Below are 27,116 nucleotides of genomic sequence, written 5' to 3'. Positions count from 1 at the left end.
GAGAGAGTAATAACATGCTCCACTGGACAGTGGTGTCATTCTGCCTAGAGGAATACGCTAGTTTCTTATACACCCTATACTGGGAGCATTATTAAGGTCACAAGACAGGCATTTGTTGTCAGTAAATATTTTGTTTGCAGCCGATTCAAAAGGCTTAACCGTAACGCAGACATTTACACTGGATATCAGACATACGAATCACCACTGGTCTGACAAACACACTCTTACCCCGTCAGGCATAGCTCTCCAGCATACAGCGCTGACAAACTCATTGGTGTCATCTTCCTTCTTGTCTTTATCCAGCACACTCTTCACAGTGTCAAACTTAAATGTCAGCAGTGTCTTGGACAGGCCTTTGTAGTATAGATACAGAGAGTTGTTCTCACTTCCTGTAGAGAAAATAATCAAATCATTGTCAGTGATTGAACTCCAAAATCTGGCATTTCATCAGTTCTTTTAGTACTCATCATATAAAAGTACATTTGAAAGCACCCAAAAGGCATTCTTAAACAACTGCAAACACATCCACAATTGGTAATTTAGTCTCCAAACAGCATGAATTCTTCAGACACATATGAATGTCAATCTGATTGTGTCAATCTGAGTAAAAGCATTTTCAAATGTGTGGCGCTGGACTTCTGCAGCACCACACAGCATGCAGCTGTCAACATGGGCCGGTCCCACTTACCACACGCAACATAGTCTCCATTGGAGGCAAGGCCAACAAAGTTCTTCTCATTGATGTGGCCCTTGAATGAGCGCAAGCAGTGGGGCTTGTTTACATTCCACAGCTTTAGCTGGCTGTCTGTTGAGCTGTGTGGTACAGAAGAGGAAATATGTCAGCAGAACATGCACTTCAGCTAGAGATATGTTTTTCTTGCATCGGATGCGTATCAACGTACTGCATCCGCTGATGTCGCCCTTCCACTTCTGCGGCGAAAGGTCACAGAGCTAGAGCATGTATGTTAGACCATGAGACATCCCTAAATTCGTTTTTCTTGCAGATTTGTCTGTAGCGTCCGAACGGTTTGGCCAACAAACTATGGAAAGAAGATGAGTCTCTCACGAACACTATGGTGTTCTATATTTTGCTCTACAACCCTCCAACAAATGTTATGGGATTACCGTGAAAGGAACCTGTAACAGTTTTAAAAAATGAATGGAAGTGTGAAGGTAGTTTTGTGCCTACAAAAAAATAGGTTAAATGTGTAAAAAAGATTTGAGTTAATATTTTAAATTTAACTATATATACAACACCAGTCAAAAGTTTGGACACCTACTCATTCAAGGATTTTTATTTATTTTGCCATTTTCTACATTGTAGAATAATAGTGAAGACATCAAAACTGTGAAAAACACACATGGAATCATGTAGTAACCAAAAAAAAGTGTTAAACAAATCAAAATATATTTTAGATTCTTCAAAAATAGCCACCCTTTGCCTTGATGACAGCTTTGCACACTCTTGGCATTCTCTCAACCAGCTTCATGAGGTGGAATGCATTTCAAGTAACAGGTGTGCCTTGTTAATTTGTGGAATTTCTTTCCTCTAGTGGCCAATCAGTTATGTTGTGACATGGTAGGGGTGGTATACAGAAGATAGCCATATTTGGTAAAAAAACAGGTCTATATTATGGAAATATATTTTGATTTGTTTAAGACTTTTTTGTTTACTACATGATTCCATATGTGTTATTTCACAGTTTTGATGTCTTTACTATTATTCTACAATGTAGAAAAGTGAAAAGAACAACCCTGTAATGAGTAGGTGTGTCTAAACTTTTGACTGGTACTATATATATATATATATATATATATATATATATATGTGTGTGTGTGTGTGTGTGTGTGTGTGTGTGTGTGTGTGTGTGTATACATATATATTCACACACACACATACATACATACATATATATGTATATATATATATATGTGTATATTTAGTACCAGTCAAAAGTTTAGACACACCTACTCATTTACACATACACACCCTAGATTTAGGACACACTATTCAAATCCTTGTCCTTTTTGCCATTCATGAATGTGTTATTCAATGTGTTTCTATGGTCCATAGTATGACCATCTTTAAACAATTCCATATGTCATCAGTTTAGCACCACCCAACGTCTTAGAATCTAAAGAATTAAGATCAGTGACCTAAAAAGGCAAATACTGTGTTAATTTGGGGAACATCTACCATACAGTCATTCAAAATGTCAAACCGTGACAACCCAGAACTTAATTTGATTGAGGTGACTTACGCAGATACAATTTCCTCTCCGTTGACAAACTTAGCGTAGGACACAGCTTTCCTGTGGCCTTTGAACACCATGATGGGCTGTTTAGTGTTGCGGAGGTCGTAGTAGTGGACACAGTGGTCTGGGAGAAAACGCAGAAAAGGACACAGTTGTAATTTGGGGGAGGGGGTTTGGAAGAAGTAGCAGCAGCGCATTCAGGTCATTCTCATGAAACCATTAAAATACCATGGCAGTAATGATTTTAAATATTAAACATGTCATTTAGTAATATAACAAAATATCATAAGATAGTGTTCTCTACCTTGCACAAAGAGTGATTTCAACATAGTAATTAATTATTTTTGTATTTTATTGCATTTTCTGCTGAAATTCTCATTACTGCAACCGTCCAGCTGTCTAAATGTATGTTATGTTGTAATTTAAAAACAGAGTAAAATGAAAATATTCTGAAAAAAATAAATGGATGTTCTAGACATTTTCAAATGACAGAAAAAATATGAACTGAATATTCATGTATAATAATAAATGACAAAATTGTGGAAAAATGAAGTGTCTATGACTGATGTTCTCATCCTCCGCAACATTTTTGAAGGACTGTTTACACACACACAGAGAATTTTAAACAAAGTTTGATTTTGAATGAAGCAACACATCTGCCAATACCATCAAGATGGCTACCAGGTTAGCAGATCTCTTTATATTTCTCCAGTTAAAAGTTAAAAAGATTCGTCAGACTGCGTACACAACATACTTAATTATCAAGTCGCTCTGGATAAGAGCGTCTGCTAAATGACTTAAATGATTACAGATACAGATAGGTTTCCACATTTAGAAAAACATTACATTTAAAATTTATGAAAATATACTTCATTAATGTCTAATTATGTACATTGAGTAAACATTTGCTTAGTCATCATGTCTTCTCTATTGTTAGCAAAACATGCTAAGGTTCCTCATCCTCCGCAACACCATTCTCACTTACTGCTGCAATTTAAGGCCAGTTGCGGTAAAGAGAACTTCTGTTTCGTTAATGAGAATTTAATCATACAGACTATATTTTTTAAATATATATAATAAACTATTCATTTAAATATTATTTACTAATGGTTGATATTTTGCTTTATGTCCTGTTTAATTGCAGACAGTCAGCAAGGGACAAAAAGAAAGCTTAAGCAAAATTCAGAGAAAACGTTTACACCAACCCAGAACTGCTGGAAGAGTACCAAAGGAAGGAGAGAGAGAGAGGTTAGGGGGTGGAGAAGTTACGGCAAGAGTAATTAGCTTTTATAAATAAATATGTCTATAGGAAGCCTATGCCCTCATTCAGTGTCTATAGGAAGTCACACATCCACCACACACAGTAAGCCATTTAGTTTGTACTATAGGATGTCCATACAGTCTAAGCTAGTCAGTCCCTACTATAGGATGTGTACACACAGACACACACAGTCTGTAAGCATTCATTCCCTACAGTAGGATGCACACACACAGTCTGTAAGCCATTCAGTCTCTACTATAGGATGACGTGTCCATAACAGTAAGATTTTTCCCATGTTTGAGAAATGCTAATTTCATGTCATGCTACAATTCCAGTTCCAGATATCAAAAACGAAATGGAAATTGTAAAGTCAAGAAAACTCAAGATCTGACAAAGAAGCAACATGAAAAGAAGAAAACAGCTAAAAGAAACAGCTAAAAGCTGTACTGGACATAACACCATCAAGCGAGGAAGATGATACACTTTAACATGTCCAAGAAGCAAATGAAATTATTCAAAATCTTCAAGAAGACACAGCCTCCCCAAGACAACCTCAGCAGGTAAAAGTCCCTGCCATCATCTCAACTCAATAAAGAAGAGAGACATCTCTACAGACACCAGGACCAATGAAGACATCTACCCCAAAGGAATAACCCCAAAAGAGGAACAGAAGAAAAACACTATCAAAATTGAGGTCAAAGCTGTGTTACACAGAAAAGAAGCTGCTGGAGAGGACCAAAGAGATGGTCAACGTAAAGAAAAGACTGAAAATAATTGAGATGATGGCCAAGAGGAAGCAGGTAATTGTCAACATAGAAGGCAGAGAGGTCCAGAAGAAAACTACTAAGAGAGGTCAGAGAACATCACCCAATAACAGCCAGAGAAGACTAATGGGCAAACTTGTTAGCCACTTCCTTCATCAAAATTTGAAAAAAGGGCCAGATAGTGTCCGTTACGGCTCTCTTATGGAATATCTTCATAGAAGATTTCTGTCTGTCAAGGCACAACCTTTCCAAGCCTTATTTATTTAAACTTAAGCCATTTTGGATTGGCCAGCGAAGATTCACAGACAGAGAAACATGTGCTCGCATTAAAACTTTGGCTTGAAGATAAAGACGCTGCATCAGCTTGGGGTCACAGAAATATCATCCCCAAGAGACACTTTACAGGCCAGTGTGTGTAGTGATGATGACATGCTATTCTAATGTTTATGTATGTGTTGTTTTTGTGTGTTCTCTGATTTTAGACTACAGTGGCTTGCGAAAGTATTCACCCCCTTGGCATTTTTCCTATTTTGTTGCCTTACAACCTGGAATTATAATATATTTTTGGGGAGTTCGTATAATTTGATTAACACAACATGCCTACCACTTTGAAGATGCAAAATATTTTTTATTGTGACACAAACAAGAAATAAGACAAAAAAATTGAAAACTTGAGTGTGCATAACTATTCACCCCCCCAAAGTCAATACTTTGTAGAGCCACCTTTTGCAGCAATTACAGCTGCAAGTCTCTTGGGGTATGTCTCTATAAGCTTGGAACATCTAGCCACTGGGATTTTTGCCCACTTTTCAAGGCAAAACTGCTACAGCTCCTTCAAGTTGGATGGGTTCCGATGGTGTACAGCAATCTTTAAGTTATACCACAGATTCTCAACTGGATTGAGGTCTGGGCTTGACTAGGCCATTCCAAGACATTTAAACATTTCCCCTTAAATCACTCGTGTGTTGCTTTAGCAGTATGCTTAGGGTCACTGTCGTGCTGGAAGGTGAACCTCCGACCCAGTCTCAAATCTCTTGAAGACTGAAACAGGTTTCCTCAAGAATTTCCCTGTATTTAGCGCCATCCATCATTCCTTCAAATTCTGACCAGTTTCCCAGTCCCTGTCGATGAAAAACATACCCACAGCATGATTCTGCCACCTCCATGCTTCACTGTGGAGATGGCGTTCTCGGGGTGATGAGAGGTGTTGGGTTTGCGCCAGACATAGCGTTTTCCTTGATGGCCAAAATGCTAAATTTTAGTCTCATCTAACCAGAGTACCTTCATCTATATGTTTGGGGAGTCTCCCACATGCCTTTTGGCGAACACCAAACGTGTTTGCTTATTTTTTTTAAAATTTAATCAATGGCTTTTTTCTGGACACTCTTCCAGTAAAGCCCAGCTCTGTGGAGTGTACAGTTTAAAGTGGTCCTATGGACAGATACTCCAATCTCCGCTGTGGAGCTTTGCAGCTCCTTCAGGGTTATCTTTGGTCTCTTTGTTGCCTCTCTGATTAATGCCCTCCTCGCCTAGTCCGTGAGTTTTGGTGGGCGGCCCTCTCTTGGCAGGTTTGTTGGGGTGCCATATTCTATCCATTTTTTAATAACGGATTTAAAATGGTGCTCCATTGGATATTCAAAGTTCCTGATATTTTTTTAAATAATCCAACCCTGATCTGTACTTCACAACTTTGTCCCTGACCTGTTTGGAGAGTTCCTTGGTCTTCATAGTGCCGCTTGCTGGTGGTGCCCCTTGCTTAGTGGTATGGTAGACTCTGGGGCCTTTCAGAACAGGTGTATATACAGTTGAAGTCAGAAGTTTACATACACCTTAGCCAAATACATTTAAACTCAGTTTTTCACAATTCCTGACATTTAATCCTAGTAAAAAACACCTCGTCTTAGGCCAGTTAAGATCACCACCTTATTTTAAGAATGTTAAATGTCAGAATAATAGTAGAGAATGATTTATTTCAGCTTTAAATTTCTTTCATCACATTCCCAGTGGGTCAGAAGTGTACATACACTCAATTAGTATTTGGTAGCATTGCCTCTAAATTGTTTAACTTGGGTCAAAGGTTTTGGGTAGCATTCCACAAGCTTAAACAATAAGTTGGGTGAATTTTTGCCCATTCCTCCTGACAGAGCTGGTGTAACTGAGGCAGGTTTGTAGGCCTCCTTGCTCGCACAGGTTTTTCAGTTCTGCCCTCAAATTTTCTATGGGATTGAGGTCAAGGCTTTGCGATGGCCACTCCAATACATTGACTTTGTTGTCCTTAAGCCATTTTGCCACAACTTTGGAAGTATGCTTGGGGTCATTGTCCATTTGGAAGACCCCTTTGTGACCAGGATTAAACTTCCTGACTGATGTCTTGAGATGTTGCTTCAATATATCCACATAAATGTCCTACCTCATGATGCCATCCATTTTGTGAAGTGCACCAGTCCCTCCTGCAGCAAAGCACCCACACAAAGTGATGCTGCCACCCCCGTGCTTCACGGTTGGGACGGTGTTCTTTGGCTTGCAAGCCTCCCCCTTTTTCCTCCAAACATAACGATGGTCATTATGGCCAAACAGTTCTATTTTTGTTTCATCAGACCAGAGGACATTTCTCCAAAAAGTCTGATCTTTGTCACCATGTGGGTTGCAAACCGTAGTCTGGCTTTTTTATGGCGGTTTTGGAGCAGTGGCTTCTTCCTTGCTGAGCAGCCTTTCAGGTTATATCAATATAGGACTTGTTTTACTGTGTATATAGGATGCACCAATTTTGAGTCTCATAGCAAAGGGTCTGAATACTTAAGTACATACGTTTTTAAATTATTATTTTATAAATTTGCAAAACATTTCTCAACCTGTTTTTGCTTTGTCATTATTGGGTATTGTGTGTGAGTATGTGTGTGTGTGTGTGTGTGTTGCGGAGGAAACATTTTCTTAAATCCATTTTAGTCTGTAAAGTAGGAAAATGTAGAAAAAGTATACACACATATATATATATATATATATATATATATATATATATATATATATTACACACAAACACTTTTGTACCTGTTTCCTCCAGCATCTACACAAGGTCCTTTGCTGTTGTTTTAGGATTGATTTGCACTTTTCGCACAAAAGCACGTTCATCTCTAGGAGACAGAACGTGTCTCCTTCCTCAGCGGTATGATGGCTGCGCGGTCCCATGGTGTTATACTTGCATACTATTGTTTGTACAGATGAACGTGGTACCTTCAGGCGTTTGGAAATTTCTCCCAAGGATGAATCAGACGTGTGGAGGTCTACAATCTTTTTCTGAGGTCTTGGCTGATTTCTTTTGATTTTCCCATGATGTCAAGGAAAGAGGCACAGTTTTAAGGTAGACCTTGAAATACATCCACATGTACACCTCCAATTGACTCAAATTATGTCAATTAGCCTGTCAGAAGCTTCTAAAGCCATGACACAATTTTCTGGAATTTTCCAAGCTGTTTAAAGGCGCCGTCAACTTAGTGTATGTAAACTTCTGACCCACTGGAATTGTGATACAGTGAATTATAAGTGAAATAATCTGTCTGTAAACAATTGTTGGAAAAATTACTTGTGTCATGCACAAAGTAGATGTCCTAACCGACTTGCCCAAACTATAGTTAGTTAACAAGAAATTTGTGGAGTGGTTGAAAAACAAGTTTTAATCACTCCAACATAAGTGTATGTAAACTTCCGACTTCAACTGTATACTGAGATCATGTGACAGATCACGTGACACTTAGTTAAATAAAGTCCACCTGTGTGCAATCTAAGACTTCTGAAGGTAATTGGTTGCACCAGATCTTATTTAGGGGCTTCATAGCAAAAGGGGTTAATACATATGCACGCACCACTTTTCCGTTTTAAATTTTTCGAAACAAGTAATTTCTTTCATTTCACTTCACCAATTTGGACTATTTTGTCAATGTCCATTACAAGAAATCCAAATAAAAATCGATTTAAATTACAGATTGTAATGCACCAAAGTAGCAAAAATACCAAGGGGGTGAATACTTTTGCAAGGCACTGTATTGTTTGTTCTGTACTTTGAAGCACTGCAAAATGAAATTGATTGAACTTGAATCCATGATTGTGCCAATATTATCTAATTTATTTTCTACATCAAATTGTATAATGTTTTTAACCATACCTCAGTCTTAGTATACTTATTATCATTATCGAAATCATCAACCCCATTTTCGAAACCTATGTATCATTACCGCAACAGGTGTTAATTTAATTAATGGAAAAATAGTAGTTTGCTTTTAACTGCATGTGCAGAATATCTACGTTATGTTCTTCAGGCTTGCCACATTTTGAAAATATGTCAGGTTTCAATGAAATATCAAAAATATTAGGTTGTAGATTGCAGAAGGTGTTGCGGTAATGAGAGAAATCAGTCAAAATCAAATAAAAATGTTAATTAAAAAATATATATTATTTCAGAGAGTTTCAAGTAACTGTGCATGACTTAATCATTTTTTTAATGTATTAGCTTTCCTAATGGTCTTGATGTTTTCAGACCATTGCCTTAAAGAGATTTTTAAGGACTTGTTTCGGGAAAATATGTTCAAAAGGTGTTAAATTGTCAGTAAATGTTTATAAATTAATGCTCACAAACACTTCAGACCTTGTTATTAATGTCTAAAAAGGAAATTTGTTGATGCAAGTATTTTTTAAAGATTTCATGTTTGAAATCAAAGAAACCAAGATTGTGAGAATCACCCATTCGGGGAAGTATTCAGACCCCTTGACTTTCACATTTTGCTAGGTTACAACTTTATTTATTTTCCTCATGAATCTACACACAATACCCCACAATGACAAAGTGAAAAATAAGGTTTTAGGAATGTTCGCAAAAAAATAAAAAACTGAAATATCACATTTACATAAGTATTCAGACCCTTAACTCAGTAGTTCGTGGAAGCACCTTTCGATGCTGTAATCGCTGCCAGTCTTCTTGGGTATGTAGCTACAAGCTTGGCACACCTGTATTTGGGGAGTTTCTCCCATTCTTCTCTGCAGAGCCTCTCAAGCTCTGTCAGGTTGGGTGGGGAGCATCGCTGCACAGCTATTTTCAGTTCTCTCCAGGGATGTTGGATCGGGTTCAAGTCCGGTCTCTGGCTGGGCCACTCAAGGACATTCAGAGGCTTGTCTCGAAGCCACCCCTGCGTTGTCTAGGTGGTGTGCTTTGGGTCGTTGTCTTGTTGGAAGGTGAACCTTCGCCCCGGTCTGAGGTCCTGAGCACTCCGGAGCAGGTTTTCTTCAAAGATCGCTCTGTACTTCGCTCCGTTAATTTTTTCCTTGATCCTGACTAGTCTCCCAGTCCCTGCCGCTGAAAAACATTCAAACAGCATGATGCTGCCACCACCATGATTCACCGTAGGGATGGTGCCAGGTTTCCTCCAGACGTGACACTTCAATCTTGTTTTTTTTCAGACCAGATAATCTTGTTTCTCATGGTTTGGAAGTCCTTTAGGTGGCTGGTGGCAATCTCCAAGCGGGCTGTCATGTGCCTTTTACTGAGGAGTGGCTTCCATCTGGCCAGTCTATCATAAAGGCCTGATTGGTGGAGTGTTGCAGAGATGGTTGTCCTTCTGGCAGGTTCTCCCATCTCCACAGAGGAAAGGGGGATACCTAGTCAGTTGTACAACTGAATGCATTCTGGGTTGGCACCCCCCCTTGGTTAGTGCCGTGGCGGAGATCTTTGTGGGCTATACTCGGCCTTGTCTCAGGATTGTAAGTTGGTGGTTGAAGATATCCCTCTAGAGGTGTGGGGGCTGTGCTTTGGCAAAGTGGGTGGGGTTATATCCTTCCTGTTTGGCCCTGTCCGGGGGTATCATCGGATGGGGCCACAGTGTCTCCTGACCCCTCCTGTCTCAGCCTCCAGTATTTATGCTGCAGTAGTTTATGTGTCGGGGGGGCTAGGGTCAGTTTGTTATATCTGGAGTACTTCTCCTGTCTTATCCGGTGTCCTGTGTGAATTTAAGTATGCTCTCTCTAATTCTCTCCTTCTCTCTTTCTTTCTCTCTCTCGGAGGACCTGAGCCATAGGACCATGCGTCAGGACTACCTGGCATGATGACTCCTTGCTGTCCCCAGTCCACCTGGCCTTGCTGCTGTTCCAGTTTCAACTGTTCTGCGGCTATGGAACCCTGACCTGTCCACCGGATGTGCTACCTGTCCCAGACCTGCTGTTTTCAACTCTCTAGAGACCGCAGGAGCGGTAGAGATACTCTTAATGATCGGCTATGAAAAGCCAACTGACATTTACTCCTGAGGTGCTGACTTGCTACACCCTCGATAACTAGTGTGCTTATTATTATTTGACCATGCTGGTCATTTATGAACATCTTGGCCATGTTCTGTTATAATCTCCACCCGGCACAGCCAGAAGAGGACTGGCCACCCCTCATAGCCTGGTTCCTCTAGGTTTCTTCCTAGGTTTTGGCCTTTCTAGGGAGTTTTTCCTAGCCACCGTGCTTCTACACCTGCATTGCTTGCTGTTTGGGGTTTTAGGCTGGGTTTCTGTACAGCACTTTGAGATATTAGCTGATGTACAAAAGGCTATATAAATAAATTTGATTTGAATGCATTCAACTGAAATGTGTCTTCCACATTTAAACCAACCCCTCTGAATCAGAGAGGTGCAGAGGTCTGCCATAATCGACACCCACGTCTTCGGCACCCGGGAACAGTGGGTTAACTGCCTTGCTCAGAGGCAGAACAACTCGGGAGTCGATCCAGCAACTTTTCGGTTACTGGCCCAACACTAACCACTGGAGCTCTGTCAGAGTGACCATCGTGTTGTTGGTCACCTCCCTGACCAAGGCCTTTCTCACCCGATTGCTCAGTTTGGCCGGGTGGTCTGATCTAGGAAGTCCAAAACCTCTTCCATTTAGGGCCTCCCGAGTGACGCGGCGGTCTAAGGCACTTGATCGATCACGGGCTGTCTCAGCCGGCTGCGACTGGGAGACCCATAAGGCAGCGCACAATTGACCTAGCATCATCCGGTTTGAGGAGGATTTGGCCGGCCGGGATGTCCTTGTCTCATCGCGCTTTTGCGACTCCTTGTGGCGGGCCGGGCACATGCACACTGACTTAGGTCACCAGTTGGATGGTGTTTCCTCTGACACATTGATGCGGCTTGCTTCCGGGTTAAGCAAGCAGTGTGTCAATAAGCCGTGCGGCTTGGCAGGGTCGTGTTTCGGAGGACGCACGGCTGTCGACCTTTGCCTCTCCCGAGTAACTACCAATTGGATATCACAAAATTGTGGAGAAAAAGATAATTAAATATAACTTCTTCCATTTAAGAATGATGGAGGCTATTGTGTTCTTGGGGACCTTCAATTCTGCAGAAATGTTTTGGTACCCTTCCCCAGATCTGTACCTCGACACAATCCTGTCTCGGAGTTCTACGGACAATTCCTTCCACCTCATGGCTTGGTTTTTGCTCTGACATGCACTGTCAACTGTGGGACCTTATATAAACAGGTGTGCCACTTTCCAAATCATGTCCAATCAATTTAATTTATCACAGGTGGACTCCAGTCAAGTTGTATAATCAATGGAAACAGGATGCAGCTGAGCTCAATTTCTATTCTCATAGCAAAGGGTCTGACTACTTATGTAAATAAGGTATTTCTGCTTTTTATTTTTACTAAATGTGGAAACATTTCTAAAAAGCTGTTACCACTTTGTCATTATGGGGTATTGTGTGTAGATTGATGAGGATTTATTTTATTTAATCCATTTTAGAATAAGACTAACAAAATGTGGAAATAGTCAAGGGGTCTGAATACTTTCCGAAAGCATTGTAGCGTCACAGATGAACCTACCTGCACAACCAAAAGCAAGATGATACCTCGACGTTGGACTGAACTTTACACAGCACACATTTGCTTTGGCCTCGATGCTGGCGACTGAATTGTCAAGGTTGGTAGACCATAACTTCACTGAAAGATAAAACAAAAACCATATGCAATCCTAGATCAATAACAAAAACAACAAAGATGTTGAAACTAGCACTATGTTCACTTTAAATCCAGCAGGCATCTTGTTTATTAGGACACAGGGAGAAGTGCAAACAAACGATTGCATTGTTTCAACATTACCTTTTGCATCATCAGAACCAGAGGCTAGAAGCTTGGGATCCATGAGGTTGAAATCGACACTCCAACACCTTTTCTCATGCTCCTGAAGGAACATCACAGGTGTGAAACAAACATAACTGACTTCTATAACGGAAGAGATTTCAAATCTACAGAGCATTCTACCCCCAAAGAATCTCACTAGCCCAGGAGAACAGTGTATATTTTAGCAATGGTTTACTTTCAAGACAGAGTGCATGAAATATGTATTTAATACATCTGCAAAGTGGACGTTTCCATTTAGTAATGGATATACTGTAGTGTCTAAACAACCAAACAAAAGGTAAAAGCTTCTGGGTATAGGGGGCATTAGCAGCAACAATATCCACAGCTGTGGTCTGTTCCATTGTATTGGAGCAGTGGTATTTGAAAGTGGGGAACCTCGGGAAATGAGTGCGCCAGGGGAAACATTTATAAACCATGCATACGTACAAAATATACACCAAAATGTGTGTGTGCCAGTTCCCACAATAGTTGACATTTATAAAAACTTGACGGGAGAATGGCCTTTCCTCCACGCAAAGATTAGACCATGCGTACGCACATCTTCTAGTGGTTCAAGAATTTTATGGCAAGTAGGCAATTAGGGCTAAGTATTTTGTGCAAATGAGGAATATGACATGCTTATTCATGGGCTCCCGAGTGGCGCAGCGGTCTAAGGCACTGCATCTCAGTGCAAGAGGCGTCACTACAGTCCCTGGTTCGAATCCAGGCTGTATCACATCCGGGCCGTAATTGGGAGTCCCATAGGGCGTGGCGCACAATTGGCCTAGCGTCGACCAGGTTTGGCCGGGGTAGGCCATCATTGTAAATAAGAAATTTGTTCTTAACCGACTTGCCTAGTTACATATAAAAGTTTAAATAAAAATCATAAAAACAAAATACGAAGCAGCCATTTGTCGTTAGTGAGAAGACCGAAAAGTGTGTGCGTTTTATTTCTGGAATCTAAAATAATTACACACAGGAATCTATACTGAACAAAAATATAAAACACAACATGCAACAATTTCAAAGATTTGACTGAGTTACAGTTCATATATGGAAATCAGTCAATTTAAATATATGAATTAGGACCGAATCTACAGATTTCACATGACTGGGCAAAGGCGCCATCAACATGGTACACACAGCATAGGCCCACCCACTGGGAAGCCAGGCCGAGCCAATCGGCACGAGTTTTTCCCCATAAAGGGATTTATTACATACAGAAATATGCTTCAGCACCCCCTCAGACGATCCCACAGCTGAAGAAGCCGGATGTGGAGTTCCTGGGCTGGCGTGGGTACACGTGGTCTGCAGTTGTGAGGCCGGTTGGATGTACTGCAAAATTATCTAAAACTACGTTGGCGGCGGCTTTTGGTAAATTAACATTAAATTCTCTGGCAACAGCTCTGGTGGACATTCCTGCAGGTATTGTTTGACAACTACAAGCACTGAGCTTGTCTGATGCTTTAAGCACACAAATGACTCAAGAGCCCGATGGGTCACGGTGTTTAAAAAAATGACAGTGAGTGCCTGTGTGACTGGCGCACGTTCTCACTCTCCTCCCTACTGCAGCGAAAAGGCACCACAGCAAATGTTTATTGTGCTGTCTGTGCTGAAGCTGCAACAATCAGACATTTAGTTTAATTGCTTCTGACTAAAAAGTTAAGTTATCGGGGAAAAAAAATCCCTATTCCCCGAAATTGATGAGGAAGACATGCAAAAAAAACTCGAAACTGGCAAATGTTTACTGGTTGCTCAGGAGGGAAAGGGGAAGTCAGATCTGTGGAAGACATTTTTCTTAGTTGTGGAAACTACTGGAGATCAAGAAACTAGTAGGGTATAGGAGGAGCAAGCGTTGCGTGAGTATTGTGTGTGCCAAACAGTTGCTGTTAGATAATATCACTTTTTTGGACTATTTGGAACAGTGTAAACATAGAGTCTGTAAAAAAAAAAAGATAAAACCTTTATTACAGCACACTAACAACTGTTGCATGCATTCGTGAATTGAGGTGTATTTATTGTTTAGGCTAATTTTGCTTGATTGCATTTCAAAGCATGAATGTCTCGTATGCTGTGTGATGAAATGAATTAATGAAAGATTGATATATACAGTAGCCTATATAAGTATTGAAATATAGGCCTAAGTAAGTTACGGTATTAAGACTAAACAAGTCGCGCTCTGAGGCCTACAGCTTGATGGTTATACAAGGCTACTATACAAAACCTACTAATGATAACAATATTACTTATCATTATAATGATCATAATAATAATTCCAATAACAAGATGGAGATCAAGAAAAAGGAGGGTATAGGAACGAGAGTTGCGTGTATATTATGTGTGACAAACAGGTGCAGTTAGATTACAATATAATTTTTCTGCCTGTTTGGAACAGTGTAAACAACACTAAATAACTTAAGTAATACCAGTCTGTCCTAACTGAAAATAAATTGTAATGCCTTTATCACAGCATAGCAAAGATAAAAAAAAACAGCTGAATCTGTGAAATTGCTTTCTCCAACATTTTGTCGTTGCATGAGGCTTGGTGCTCACAGAACCAGTAGGCTATTAAACACTCAAACAGGCAACAGAAGCAAGATCGTCTAACGCTGTTTTAGAGAATTTGGCAGTATGTCCAACCGGCCTCACAACACAGACCACGTGTAACCACGCCAGCTCATGAACTCCACATCCAGCTTCTTCACTAGCAGGAATGTCTGAGAACCGTCCACCTGAACAGCTGATGAAACCTAAGAGTATTTCTGTCTGTAATAAAGCCCTTTATCGGGGAAAAACTCATTCTGACTGGCTGGGCCTGGCACCATGGCTGTGTCCCTGCCCATATCTTGTGAAATCCATAAATTAGTGCCAAATTAATTTATTCCAATTGACTGATTTCCTTATAAAAAATAACTCCGCAGGTAGCATTTATATTTTTGTTCAGTATATTTTCAAGTTTTGCTGTATGTAATCCCCTAGGCAGTGCGGTTTATAGCATGGATACTATTACTGTGTGTAGCCTACAGTAATTTCAATTTGTTTTTTTGGCATCCTATGCCAAAAAAAACCTTCAAAGCCCCACCCGTTGCCGACAGGTGTATAAAATCGAGCACACAGCCATGCAATCTCCATCGACGAATATTGGCAGTAGAATGGCTTCCTGAAGAGCTCAGTGACTTTCAACATGGTACTGTCATAGGATGCCAAAATGTTACATTTCTGCCCTGCAAGAGCTGCCCCGGTCAACTGTAAGCGCTGTTATTGTGAAGTGGAAACGTCTAGGAGCAACAACAGCAAAGTGGTAGGCTCACACAACCTTACTGCCTCTGGAAGCAACGTCAGCAATGTTCGTCGGGAGCTTCATGAAATGGGTTTCCATGGCCGAGCAGGCCTAAGATCACCATGCCCAATGCCAAGCGTCGGCCGGAGTGGTGTAAAGCTCGCCACCATTGGACTCTGGAGCAATGGAAACGTGTTCTCTGGAGTGATGAATCACACTCACCATCTGGCATTCCGACGGATGAATCTGGGTTTGGCGGATGCCAGGAGAACGCTACCTACTCAAATGCATAACGCCAGCTGTAAAATTTGGTGGAGGACGAACAATGGTCTGGGGCTGTTTTTCATGGTTCGGGCTAGGCCCCTTAGTTCTAGTGAAGGGAAATCTTAACGCTATAGCATACAATGACATTCTAGACGATTCTGTGCTTCCAACTTTGTAGCAACAGGTTCGGGAAGACCCTTTCAGCATGAGATTGCATTACCCTCGTGCACAAAGCGAGGTCCATAGAGAAATGGTTTGTTGAGATCGGTGTGGAAGAACTTGACTAGCCTGCAGAGCCCTGACCTCAAACACATCGAACTCCTTTGGGATGAATTAGAAAACCGACTGCGAGCCAGGCCTAATTGCACAAATTTAGTGCCCGACCACACTAATGCTCATGGCTGAATGTAAGCAAGTCCCTGCAGCAATGTTCCACATTCTAGCAGAAAACCTTCCCAGAAGAGTGGAGGCTGTCATAGCAGTAAAGGGGGGACCAAATCCATATTAATGCAGATGATTTTGGAATGAGATTTTCGACGACATTGTTGAATTCAAACGTTCTGCTGACAGGTCCACAACAATTTGCCATCATTGTCTCTTTCAGAAACGGACAATCCTTTGCCAGATACAGCATAAATTACAGCAAAAAATGTAACATTCTGCCAACACAGGAAATAGACCGGTAGCTTATTTAAAATACTTGACAGTATGGGGAGACTACAGTGTGACTGTCCGATAGAAACACAATAATCTATTGTTAAACAAAATATTGAACAACAACTTATCCTTTGAATAGAAGTGTGGGCTGAAGCATACTTTTAAATTGTTTCCAATATACAGTCAATCTTGCAGGATGCGGGGATAGGCACTCGCTATAGGCAGCATGCATGTTTAGTTTGAAAAAGTCACTGTGAAATATCAAAACATTCTGCCCACAGCTCTACAGAAATGTGGTTATAAAGGAGGCCCCTGGTGCATACCTGATAGACCTTTGACCTTTGGCCAGTGAAACCATCCCACAGGATGACTGTTCCCTCATAGTCACTGCTAGCCAACAGATTCTTGTGGTAGCTGCTCCAGCTGATACAGCTGAAATACAAAATGCATGGGGATGTAAGAGCCGAGAACTGTTCTTCCATGTTTCTAGGAGGATTAATGAATATGCTAGATATAGAAAACATACGGAAATCTATGCCAGCTTTTAAAACAAAACCCCAAATTGTTAAGTGTATAGTTTCTATTATAATACAGAGTTGGTAATTATCAACGATAAAATGGGGTTAAAGGGCACCTGATTTTGGAGTTGCACGTCATTTCATTGACAGGGTAATGAATGTCCACAGCATCCTGGATCACAGTACCATATTCAAACACCTTGATTTTCTTGGTGACGCCGGCGATGGCAAAGTAATCGCCGTCACGGTCAAATTCAATACTGCAGAGACAGAGAGAGCAAAACATCAAGCTCAATAGCCAATAAGACGTCACATCAAACGAGTAACACAATGGCAAATGTAGGTGCAATAAAGCAATACTTCATGATTTGTAAAGCATGGTAGCCTATTCCCTATATAGTTCAGTGCACTACTTTTGACCTGCACTATATAGGGAATGGGGCGCCAACTGGGAAAACACCATGTCTCCCATTAGATTGCAATTTTTCCATAGAGATAGAGGCAGCAAACGACATTGCAGTACCTTCTGCTACACTCCAGTGGCAAATAGAAGATGTATTGTGATACAAGAGCACCCTCCGCAGGTCAAAGTACATACTAACCATTAGGATGGAGCTAAATCTAACGAGTAGAATCAGAAAGCTGGTGGACTCAATGGGCCAGGTTCTCTGACCTTAATTAAACCTAGACGAAAAAGAAAGCTCAAGGGAGAATCTAACCTGCTGCTACTCTGTTATTATCTATGCATAGTCATTTTAATAACTTTATCTACATGTACATATTACCCCGACTAACCGGTGTCCGCGCCCATTGACTCTATACCAGTACCCCCTGTATATAGTCTCGCTATTGTTATTTTACTGCTGCTTTTTAATTATTTGTTACTTTTACTTATTCTTATTTATTTAAAGTTTTTTTTTTTTTTTTTACTGCATTGTTGGTTAGGGCTTGTAAGTAATCACTAAGGTCTACACCTGTTGAATTCAGCGCATGTGACAAATAACATTTGATTTGATTTATTCCAGGACTAGGCTTAGTCAAGGTCTGGGAAACTGGCCCTATGACAGTAACTAATAAGCTAAGCCATCAAAAGGTTTTGTGTTTGACAGTTGAAATTACCTAGAGACAATACTGGAGCCGTTGTAGAGATCACTAGCATAAGACAGGGTCGCCAACGGCCGCACAGAGTTGAAGCGTGTGAACTTTGAGAGACACTCCATGAAATCATCCAGTTGATTTAAGTTCCTGGTGTCATCTAAAACAAGACAAACAAATATTGAATCCAGAACACACTTAGAAAATTAATAATGTTTTAGTTGTTTATTATGGGATTTGTCCTCATGTCTTGGCAGGAACCTCAAGCCTAAATTATGTTCTGCAAGATAATGTAGTTTAGTCAACTAAAAGTTGTTGTGGCTTGTTGTGGTCATTTGTGGGAGATGCTGTCAACCTTCTTCTTTTGGAATACAAGGACATGACTTCACCCAGATATGGACCTCATTCCAGAGAAGCCTTTTAAGTAGCGCTGTATAATCCAAATTCTACTGAAACCTAGAGGTTACCTGTTATCCGCGTCATCCGGTCAGAGAAGTAGCATTGCTCCAGATCTTCAAAGTGTGCTGTGAGCCTCTTTCTCCGAGAAGCCAGAGTGCTGTTGTACCATGTTTGTCTCTTCCCCTGACGGTGAAATAGAAGACTTAAAATCACAAACATGAGACACTAAACACATACATTTGCAAATCGTGAACCTGAAAAAACAAAATCAATGGTTCTCTATGGCTGCGTTCCGATTTTCCACCCTTCTCCAGTGTAAACTTGCACACTTTGTCGCATGGATTTAACAATGGTGAAAACGCACCCCATCCAATGCTTACACCAATCCTATGCATTTAAATCCATGATGACTAGAAGGGTGGAGATTTGGGATACAGCGTATGCCTCTCAGAAAATTACAGTGGGTCAGACTTACCTGTGAAGTTCCACCAAAACCTGGAGGTTGACTCACATACTCTGTAGAATCTATAAGACTACTGCAAAGACAAGACTTGTTACCGTAAGTATATATACAGTACCAGTCAAAACTTGACACACCTACTCATTCCAGGGCTTTTCTTTATTTTTACTATTTTCTACATTGTAGAATAATAGTGAAGACATCAAAAGTCTGAAATAACACATATGGAATCATGTGGTAACCAAAAATATTTTTTATTTTTTAATATTTTTTTTATTTTTTATTTCATCTTTATTTAACGAGGTAGGCCAGTTGAGAACAAGTTCTCATTTACAACTGCGACCTGGCCAAGATAAAGCAAAGCAGTGCGACAAACAGAGTTACACATGGAAAACAAACGTACAGTCAATAACACAATAGAAAAAAAGTCTATATACAGTGTGTGCAAATGGCGTGAGGTGGTAAGGCAATAAATAGGCCAGAGTAGCGAAGTAATTACAATTTAGCAAATGAACACTGGAGTGATAGATGTGCAGATGATGATGTGCAAGTAGAAATACTGGTGTGCAAAAGAGCAAAAAGTAAATAAAAACAATATGGGGATGACATCGGTAGATTGGATGGGTGTGCTATTTACAGATGGGCTGTGTACAGCTGCAGCGATCGGTTAGCTGCTCAGATAGCTGATGTTTAAAGTTAGTAAGGGAGATATGAGTCTCCAACTTCAGTGATTTTTGCAATTCGTTCCAGTCATTGGCAGCAGAGAACTGGAAGGAAAGGTGGCCAAAGGAAGTGTTGGCATTGGGGATGACCAGTGAGATATACCTGCTGGAGCACGTGCTACAGGTGGGTGTTGTTATCGTGACCAGTGAGCTGAGATAAGGCAGAGCTTTACCTAGCAAAGACTTACAGAGCCAGTGGGTCTGGCGACGAGAGCATACAGGTTGCAGTGGTGGGTGGTGTATGGGGCTTTGGTGACAAAACGGATGGCACTGTGATAGACTGCATCCAGTTTGCTGAGTAGAGTGTTGGAGGCTATTTTGTAAATGTCATCGCCGAAGTCAAGGATCAGAGGATTGTCAGTTTTACGAGGGTATGTTTGGCGGTGTGAGTGAAGGATGCTTTGTTGCAAAATAGGAAGACGATTATAGATTTAATTTTGGATTGGAGATGCTTAATGTGAGTCTGGAAGGAGAGTTTACAGTCTAGCCAGACACCTAGGTATTTGTAGTTGTCCACATATTCTAAGTCAGAACCGTCCAGAGTAGTGATGCTAGTCGGGCGGGCGAGTGCGGGCAGCGATCGGTTGAAAAGCATGCATTTAGTTTTACTAGCGTTTAAGAGCAGTTGGAGGCCACGGAAAGAGTGTTGTATGGCATTGAAGCTCGTTTGGAGGTTTGTTAACACAGTGTCCAAAGAAAGGCCAGATGTATACAGAATGGTGTCTGCGTAGAGGTGGATCAGGGAATCACCCGCAGCAAGAGCGACATCGTTGATATATACAGAGAAAAGAGTCGGCCCGAGAATTGAACCCTGTGGTACCCCCATAGAGACTGCCAGAGGTCCGGACAACAGCCCCTCCGATTTGACACACTGAACTCTAGCTGAGAAGTAGTTGGTGATCCAGGCGAGGCAGTCATTTGAGAAACCAAGGCTGTTGAGTCTGCTGATAAGAATACTGTGATTGACAGAGTCGAATGCCTTGGCCAGGTTGATGAAGACGGCTGCACAGTACTGTCTCTTATCAATGGCGGTTATGATATTGTTTAATACCTTGAGCGTGGCTGAGACTGGTAATAGGGGTTGCAACAATGGCAGCCGAAAATTTTAGAAAGAGAGGGTCCAGATTGTCTAGCCCAGCTGATTTGTGCCGGTCCAGGTTTGGGTAACCAGGAGGAAAGCATGGCCAGCCGTAGAGAAATGCTTATTGAAATTCTCGATTATCGTAGATTTATCGGTGGTGACAGTGTTTCCTAGCCTCAGTGCAGTGGGCAGCTGGGAAGAGGTGCTCTTATTCTCCATGGACTTTACAGTGTTCCAAAACTTTTTGGAGTTAGAGCTACAGGATGCAAATTTCTGTTTGAAAAAGCTAGCCTTTGCTTCCTGACTGACTACGTGTATTGGTTCCTGACTTCCCTGAAAAGTTGCATATCGCGGGGACTATTCGATGCTAATGCAGTCCGCCACAGGATATTTTTGTGCTGGTCGAGGGCAGTCAGGTCTGGAGTGAACCAAGGGCTATATTTGTTCTTAGTTCTATTTTTTTTTGAAAGGGGCACGCTTATTTAAGACGGTGCGGAAATTACTTTTAAAGAACGACCAGGCATCCTCTACCGACGGGATGAGGTCAATATCCTTCCAGGTTACCCGGGCCAGGTCAATTAGAAAGGCCGGCTCGCAGAAGTGTTTTAGGGAGAGTTTGACAGTGATGAGGGGTGGCCACTTGACCACGGATCCATAGTGGATGCAGGCAATGAGGCAGTGATCGCTGAGATCCTGATTGAAAACAGCAGAGGTGTATTTAGAGGGCAAGTTGGTCAGGATGATATCTAAGAGGGTGCCCATGGTTACGGATTTAGGGTTGTACCTGGTGGGTTCCTTGATAATTTGTGTGAGATTGAGGGCATCTAGCTTAGATTGTAGGACGGCCGACGTGTTAAGCATATCCCAGTTTAGGTCACCTAACAGAACAAACTCTGAAGATAGATGGGGGGCAATCAATTCACATATGGTGTCCAGGGCACAGCTGGGAGCTGAGGAGGGGTCTATAACAGGCGGCAACAGTGAGATACTTATTTCTGGAGAGATTCATTTTTAAAATTAGAAGCTCGAACTGTTTGGGCATAGACCTGGAAAGTATGACAGAAATTTGCAAGCTCACTCTGCAGTAGATTGCAACTCCTCCCCCTTTCGCAGTTCTATCTTGACAGAAAATGTTGTAGTTGGGGATAGAAATCTGTTGGTGGCCTTCCTAAGCCAGGATTCAGACACGGCAAGGACATCAGGGTTGGCGGAGTGTGCTAAAGCAGTGAGTAAAACAAACTTAGGGAGGAGGCTTCTGTTGTTAACATGCCGGGAGGTGGGCCTGGCTCAAAGCTAGCGTCGGGGCTGGGCCACTCAGTGGCAGCTAGCTGGCTGTGATGATCAGGGGTAATGGTCCAGCGCTTACGGCAGGAAGCGGAGAAAGTGGAGAAAACAGTCCGATACTGGCAAGTATTATCCAGGCTAAAAGTGGCTGGGTGTCTGTGCAAAAGGTAAAGGCCGCTAGCAGTGGCAAACAACTTAAGATTCCTTAGAGTAGCCACCCTTTGCTTTGAATACAGCTCTGCACACTGTTGGCATTCTCTCAACCAGCATCATGAGTTAGTCACTTGGAATGCATTTAAATGAACAGGTGTGCCTTGTTAAAAGTTAATTTGTGGAATTTCTTTCCTTCTTAATGCGTTTGAGCCAATCAGTGGTGACATGGTAGGGGTGGTATACAGAAGATAGCTCTATTTGGTAAAATACCAAGTCCATATTATGGCAAAAACAGCTCAAATCAGCAAAGAGAAACGACAATCCATCATTACTTTAAGACAAAGTCAGTCAATCCGAACTTTGGAAGTTTCTTCAAGTGCAGTTGCAAATTGCAGTCGAGAGTTAAGATCCTTGGTGTCCACATCACCAACAAACTATCATGGTCCAAACATACCAAGACAGTTGTGAAAAGGGTACAACAAAACATTTTCCCCCTCAGGAGACTGAAAAGATTTGGCATGGGTCCCCAGATCCTCTAAAGGTTCTACAGCTGCACCATCGAGAGCATTCTGACCGGTTGCATCACGGCGCTACAGAGGGTAGTGCGAATGGCCCAGTACATCACTGGGGCCAAGCTTCCTGTCATCCAGGACCTTTATAATAGGCAGAGTCAGAGGAAAGCCCATAAAGTTGTCAGAGACTCCAGTCACCCAAGTTGTAGAATGTTTTCTCTGCTACAGCACGGCAAGCGGTACCGGAGCGCCAACTCTAGGACCAAAAAAGGCTCCTCAAAAGCTTAAAGACCGCTGAACAATTAATAAAATCGCCACCGGACAATTTACATTGATCTCCCCTCCCTTTTGTACACTGCTGCTACTCGCTGTTTATTATCTATGCATAGTCGCTTCACCTCCATGTACAAATTACCTCAACTAACCTGTACACTGACTAAGTACCGGTGCCCCCTGTATATTGCCTTATTGTTATTCTTATTGTGATCGTTTTTATTATTACTTTTATTTTAGACTACTTGGTAAATATTTGTTTTACTCTTCTTGAACTGCACTGTTGGTTAAGGGCTTGTAAGTAAGCATTTCATGGTAAAGTCTACACGTTGTAGTTTTCGGCGCATGTGACAAAGTTATATTTGATTTTTGATTTGAAAAGCCATCAACCTCTATGATGAAACTGACTCTCATGAAAGAAAGACCCACAGTTACCTCTGCTGCAGAGGATAAGTCCATTAGAGTTACCAGCCTCAGAAATTGCAGCCCAAATAAATGCTTCACAGAGTTCAAGTAACAGACATACATCTAAACATCAACTGTTCAGAGGCGACTGCATGAATAAGGCCATCATGGTCGAATTGCTGCAAAGAAAACACTACAAAGGGACACCAATAAGAAGAGCTTGGGCCAAGAAACACAAGCAATACTTGGGCCAAGAAACAAGAGCAATGGACATTAAATCGATGGAAATCTGTCTGAATGACATTTTTGGTGCAAAATCTCAACATGTGTGATTCCCACCGTGAAGCATGGAGGAAGTGTAATGGTGTGGGGGTGCTTTGCTGGTGACACTGTCTGTGATGTATTTAGAATTCAAGGCACACTTTACCAGCATGGCTACCATAGCATTCTGCAGCGATATGCAATCCCATCTGGTTTACGCCTAGTGGGACTATCATTTGTTTTTCAACAAGACAATGACCCAACACACCTCCAGGCTGTGTAAGGGATATTTGACCAAGAAGGAGAGTGATGGAATGCTGCATCAGATGATCTGGCCTCCACAATCACCTGACCTCAACCAATTGAGATGGTTTTGGATGAGTTGGATGGTAGAGTGAAGGAAAAACAAGCCAAGTGCTCAGCATATGTGGGAACTCCTTCAAGACTGTTGGAAAATAATTCCAGGTCAAGCTGGTTGAGAGAATACCAAGTGTGCACAAAGCTGTCATCAAGGAAAAGGGTGGCTACTTTGAAGAATCTAAAAATATATTTTGATTTAACACTTTTTGGGTTACTATATGATTCTATATGTGTTATTTCATAGTTGATGTATTCACCATTATTCTACAATGTAGAAAACTGGTAAAATAAAGGAAAACCTTTGAATGAGTAGGTGTGTCCAAACTCTTGACTGGTACTATGAATATATAAAGTTGAAGTCGGAAGTTTACATACACTTAGGTTTCAGTCATTAAAACTCGTTTTTCAACCACTCCACAAATGTCTTGTTAACTAACTATAGTTTTGGCAAGTTGGTTAGGACATCTACTTTGTGCATGACACAAGTAACTTTTTCAACAATTGTTCACAGACAGATTATTTCACTTATAATTCACTGTATCACAATTCCAGTGGGTCAGAAGTTTACATACACTAAGTTGACTGTGCCTTTAAACAGCTTGGAAAAGTCCAGAAAATGATGTCATGGGTTTAGAAGCTTCTGATAGACTAATTGACATCATTTGAGTCAATTGGAGGTGTACCTGTGGATGTATTTCAAGGCCTACCTTCAAACTCTGTGCCTCTTTGCTTGACATCATGGGAAAATCAATAGAAATCAGCCAAGACCTCAGAAAAAAAATGTTGTAGACGTCCACAAGTCTGGTTCATCCTTAGGAGCAATTTCCAAATGCCTGAAGGTACCACGTTCATCTGTACAAACAATAGTATGCAAGTATAAACACCATGGGACCACGCAGCCGTCATACCGCTCAGGAAGGAGATGCATTCTGTCTCCTAGAGATGAACGTACTTTGATGCGAAAAGTGCAAATCAATCCCAGAACAACAGCAAAGGACCTTGTGAAGATGTTGGAGGAAACAGGTACAAAATAATCTATATCCACAGTAAAACGAGTCCTATATCGACATAAGCTGAAAGGCCGCTCAGCAAGCAAGAAGCCACTGCTCCAAAACCACCATAAAAAAGCCAGACTACGGATTGAAACTGCACATGGGGACAAAGATTGTACTTTTTGAAGAAATGTCCTCTCCTCTGATGAAACAAAATAGAACTGTTTGGCCATACTGACCATCGTTATGTTTGGAGGAAAAAGGGGGAGGCTTGCAAGCCAAAGAACACCATCCCAACCGTGAAGCACGGGAGCGGCAGCATCATGTTGTGGGGGTGATTTGCTGCAGGAGGGACTGGTGCACTTCACAAAATAGATGGCAACATGAGGGAGGAAAATTATGTGGATATATTGAAGCAACATCTCAAAACATCAGTCAGGAAGTTAAAGCTTGGTCACAAATGGGTCTTCCAAATGGACAATGACCCCAAGCATACTTCCAAAGTTGTGCAAAATGGCTTAAGGACGACAAAGTCAATGTATTGGAGTGGCCATCAAAAAGCCCTGACCTCAATCCCATAGAAAATGTGTGGGCAGAACTGAAAAAGCGTGTGCGAGCAAGGAGGCCTACAGACCTGACTCAGTTACACCAGCTCTGTCAGGAGGAATGGGGCAAAATTCACCCAACTTATTGTGGGAAGCTTGTGGAAGGCTCCCCAAAATGTTTGACCCAAGTTAAACAATTTAAAGGCAATGCTACCAAATACTAATTGAGTGTATGTAAACTTCTGACCCACTGGGAATGTGATAAAAGAAATAAAAGCTGAAATAACATATTCTCTCTACTACTATTCTGACATTTCACATTCTTAAAATAAAGTGGTGATCCTAACTGACCTAAGACAGTGCATTTTTACTTGGATTAAATGTCAGTAATTGTGAAAAACTGAGTTTAAATGTATTTGGCTAAGGTGTATGTAAACTTCCAACTTCAACTGTATCTGTCTCCTGTCAAACCTCAACTCTTTCACACCTTTTAAAGGATATTCATAGAATGATGAATATATTCTGAGTCAGATATTTACTTTGTTCCTTTCACAAGACTAATTGAAGTACAGGACATTTTGTTTTACCTGGGTGCAGGTGAGGGAGCCTCGAAATTAGGTACAGTGCTGTCCAAGTTACGATCCATGTCACTCACTGGCGAGTACAGTCCACTCATTTCCTAGAAAATGTACAATCTATTTCGCTTTAAAAACTCATCAACAGACAGGCTTAACCTGCATAACTGTACATGAAAACCAAAAAACACAGTGGAGGAGTACATTTGTCAAATTCTGTGGTGGTTTCTGAGACGCGTTTTACTCCAGAACTAGCCTTAATCTGTGTCTAGGAAACTAGACCTCTGAATTCTAATTCATTTCAGGAGTACAGATATGTTAAAATAGCTATCTATGTACATTATTTTACCTCAACACGCTTGATATCCTCCTCCAAAAAGTTTAGCTCCTTCTGCAACTGTTCCAGTTGCTGATTGATAAAACACAATAACAAATGGTTATTTCCTCACAGATTAATACTGTACTTAAATATGGAAATATATTTAGATGCAATCCCAAACAGAGATGGGGTACACCTCTCTTTTATTTCTTCTTGCTTCTTTGAGGAATTCCATTAGGATCTGACGTTGAGCAGCTTGTGATTCCTATGGGAATAAACAGACAGAGTTAAAGGTCGATCGATCAAGGTATGACTATAAAGCCCATTTCTTTTAAATTATCTATGTGATATTGCTACATAGCCTACATAGATAGACCATTACATTCTGAATTTTTATGAAACAGTTTGACAATTTTTATGAGTGAAAGACGCACAGGTAGCCTACACACAAATGAAAAGGAGCAGGCTACAATGATCAACCATCAGGTAGGCTATTGTTTTATATGAATGGAGTTGCAGACATTGGTTGAATAGCGCA

At 41.2% G+C, this 27,116-nt stretch overlaps 1 protein-coding gene across 1 annotated transcript in view; it reads right to left on the bottom strand.

The window, feature by feature from the left end:
* The window catches only part of LOC120055869 (E3 ubiquitin-protein ligase COP1-like), a 34,357-nt gene that overhangs the window by 1,949 nt on the left and 5,292 nt on the right, over window positions 1-27,116 (bottom strand). Inside the window, exons 6-18 of the mRNA XM_039003897.1 lie at window positions 26,775-26,843; window positions 26,609-26,668; window positions 26,272-26,363; window positions 19,112-19,172; window positions 18,705-18,819; window positions 18,262-18,397; window positions 17,259-17,402; window positions 16,948-17,056; window positions 12,403-12,484; window positions 12,127-12,243; window positions 2,262-2,379; window positions 689-813; window positions 229-389 (exon numbers count right to left, since the gene is read on the bottom strand). Of these exons, the coding sequence (XP_038859825.1) occupies window positions 229-389; window positions 689-813; window positions 2,262-2,379; window positions 12,127-12,243; window positions 12,403-12,484; window positions 16,948-17,056; window positions 17,259-17,402; window positions 18,262-18,397; window positions 18,705-18,819; window positions 19,112-19,172; window positions 26,272-26,363; window positions 26,609-26,668; window positions 26,775-26,843 (1,389 nt within the window). The remainder of the gene's footprint in view (window positions 1-228; window positions 390-688; window positions 814-2,261; window positions 2,380-12,126; window positions 12,244-12,402; window positions 12,485-16,947; window positions 17,057-17,258; window positions 17,403-18,261; window positions 18,398-18,704; window positions 18,820-19,111; window positions 19,173-26,271; window positions 26,364-26,608; window positions 26,669-26,774; window positions 26,844-27,116) is intronic.

Source organism: Salvelinus namaycush, chromosome 11 (genome assembly GCF_016432855.1).
Source record: "Salvelinus namaycush isolate Seneca chromosome 11, SaNama_1.0, whole genome shotgun sequence".
Classification (NCBI taxonomy): Eukaryota; Metazoa; Chordata; class Actinopteri; order Salmoniformes; family Salmonidae; genus Salvelinus; species Salvelinus namaycush.
This window is presented reverse-complemented; position numbering and strand designations above follow the sequence as displayed.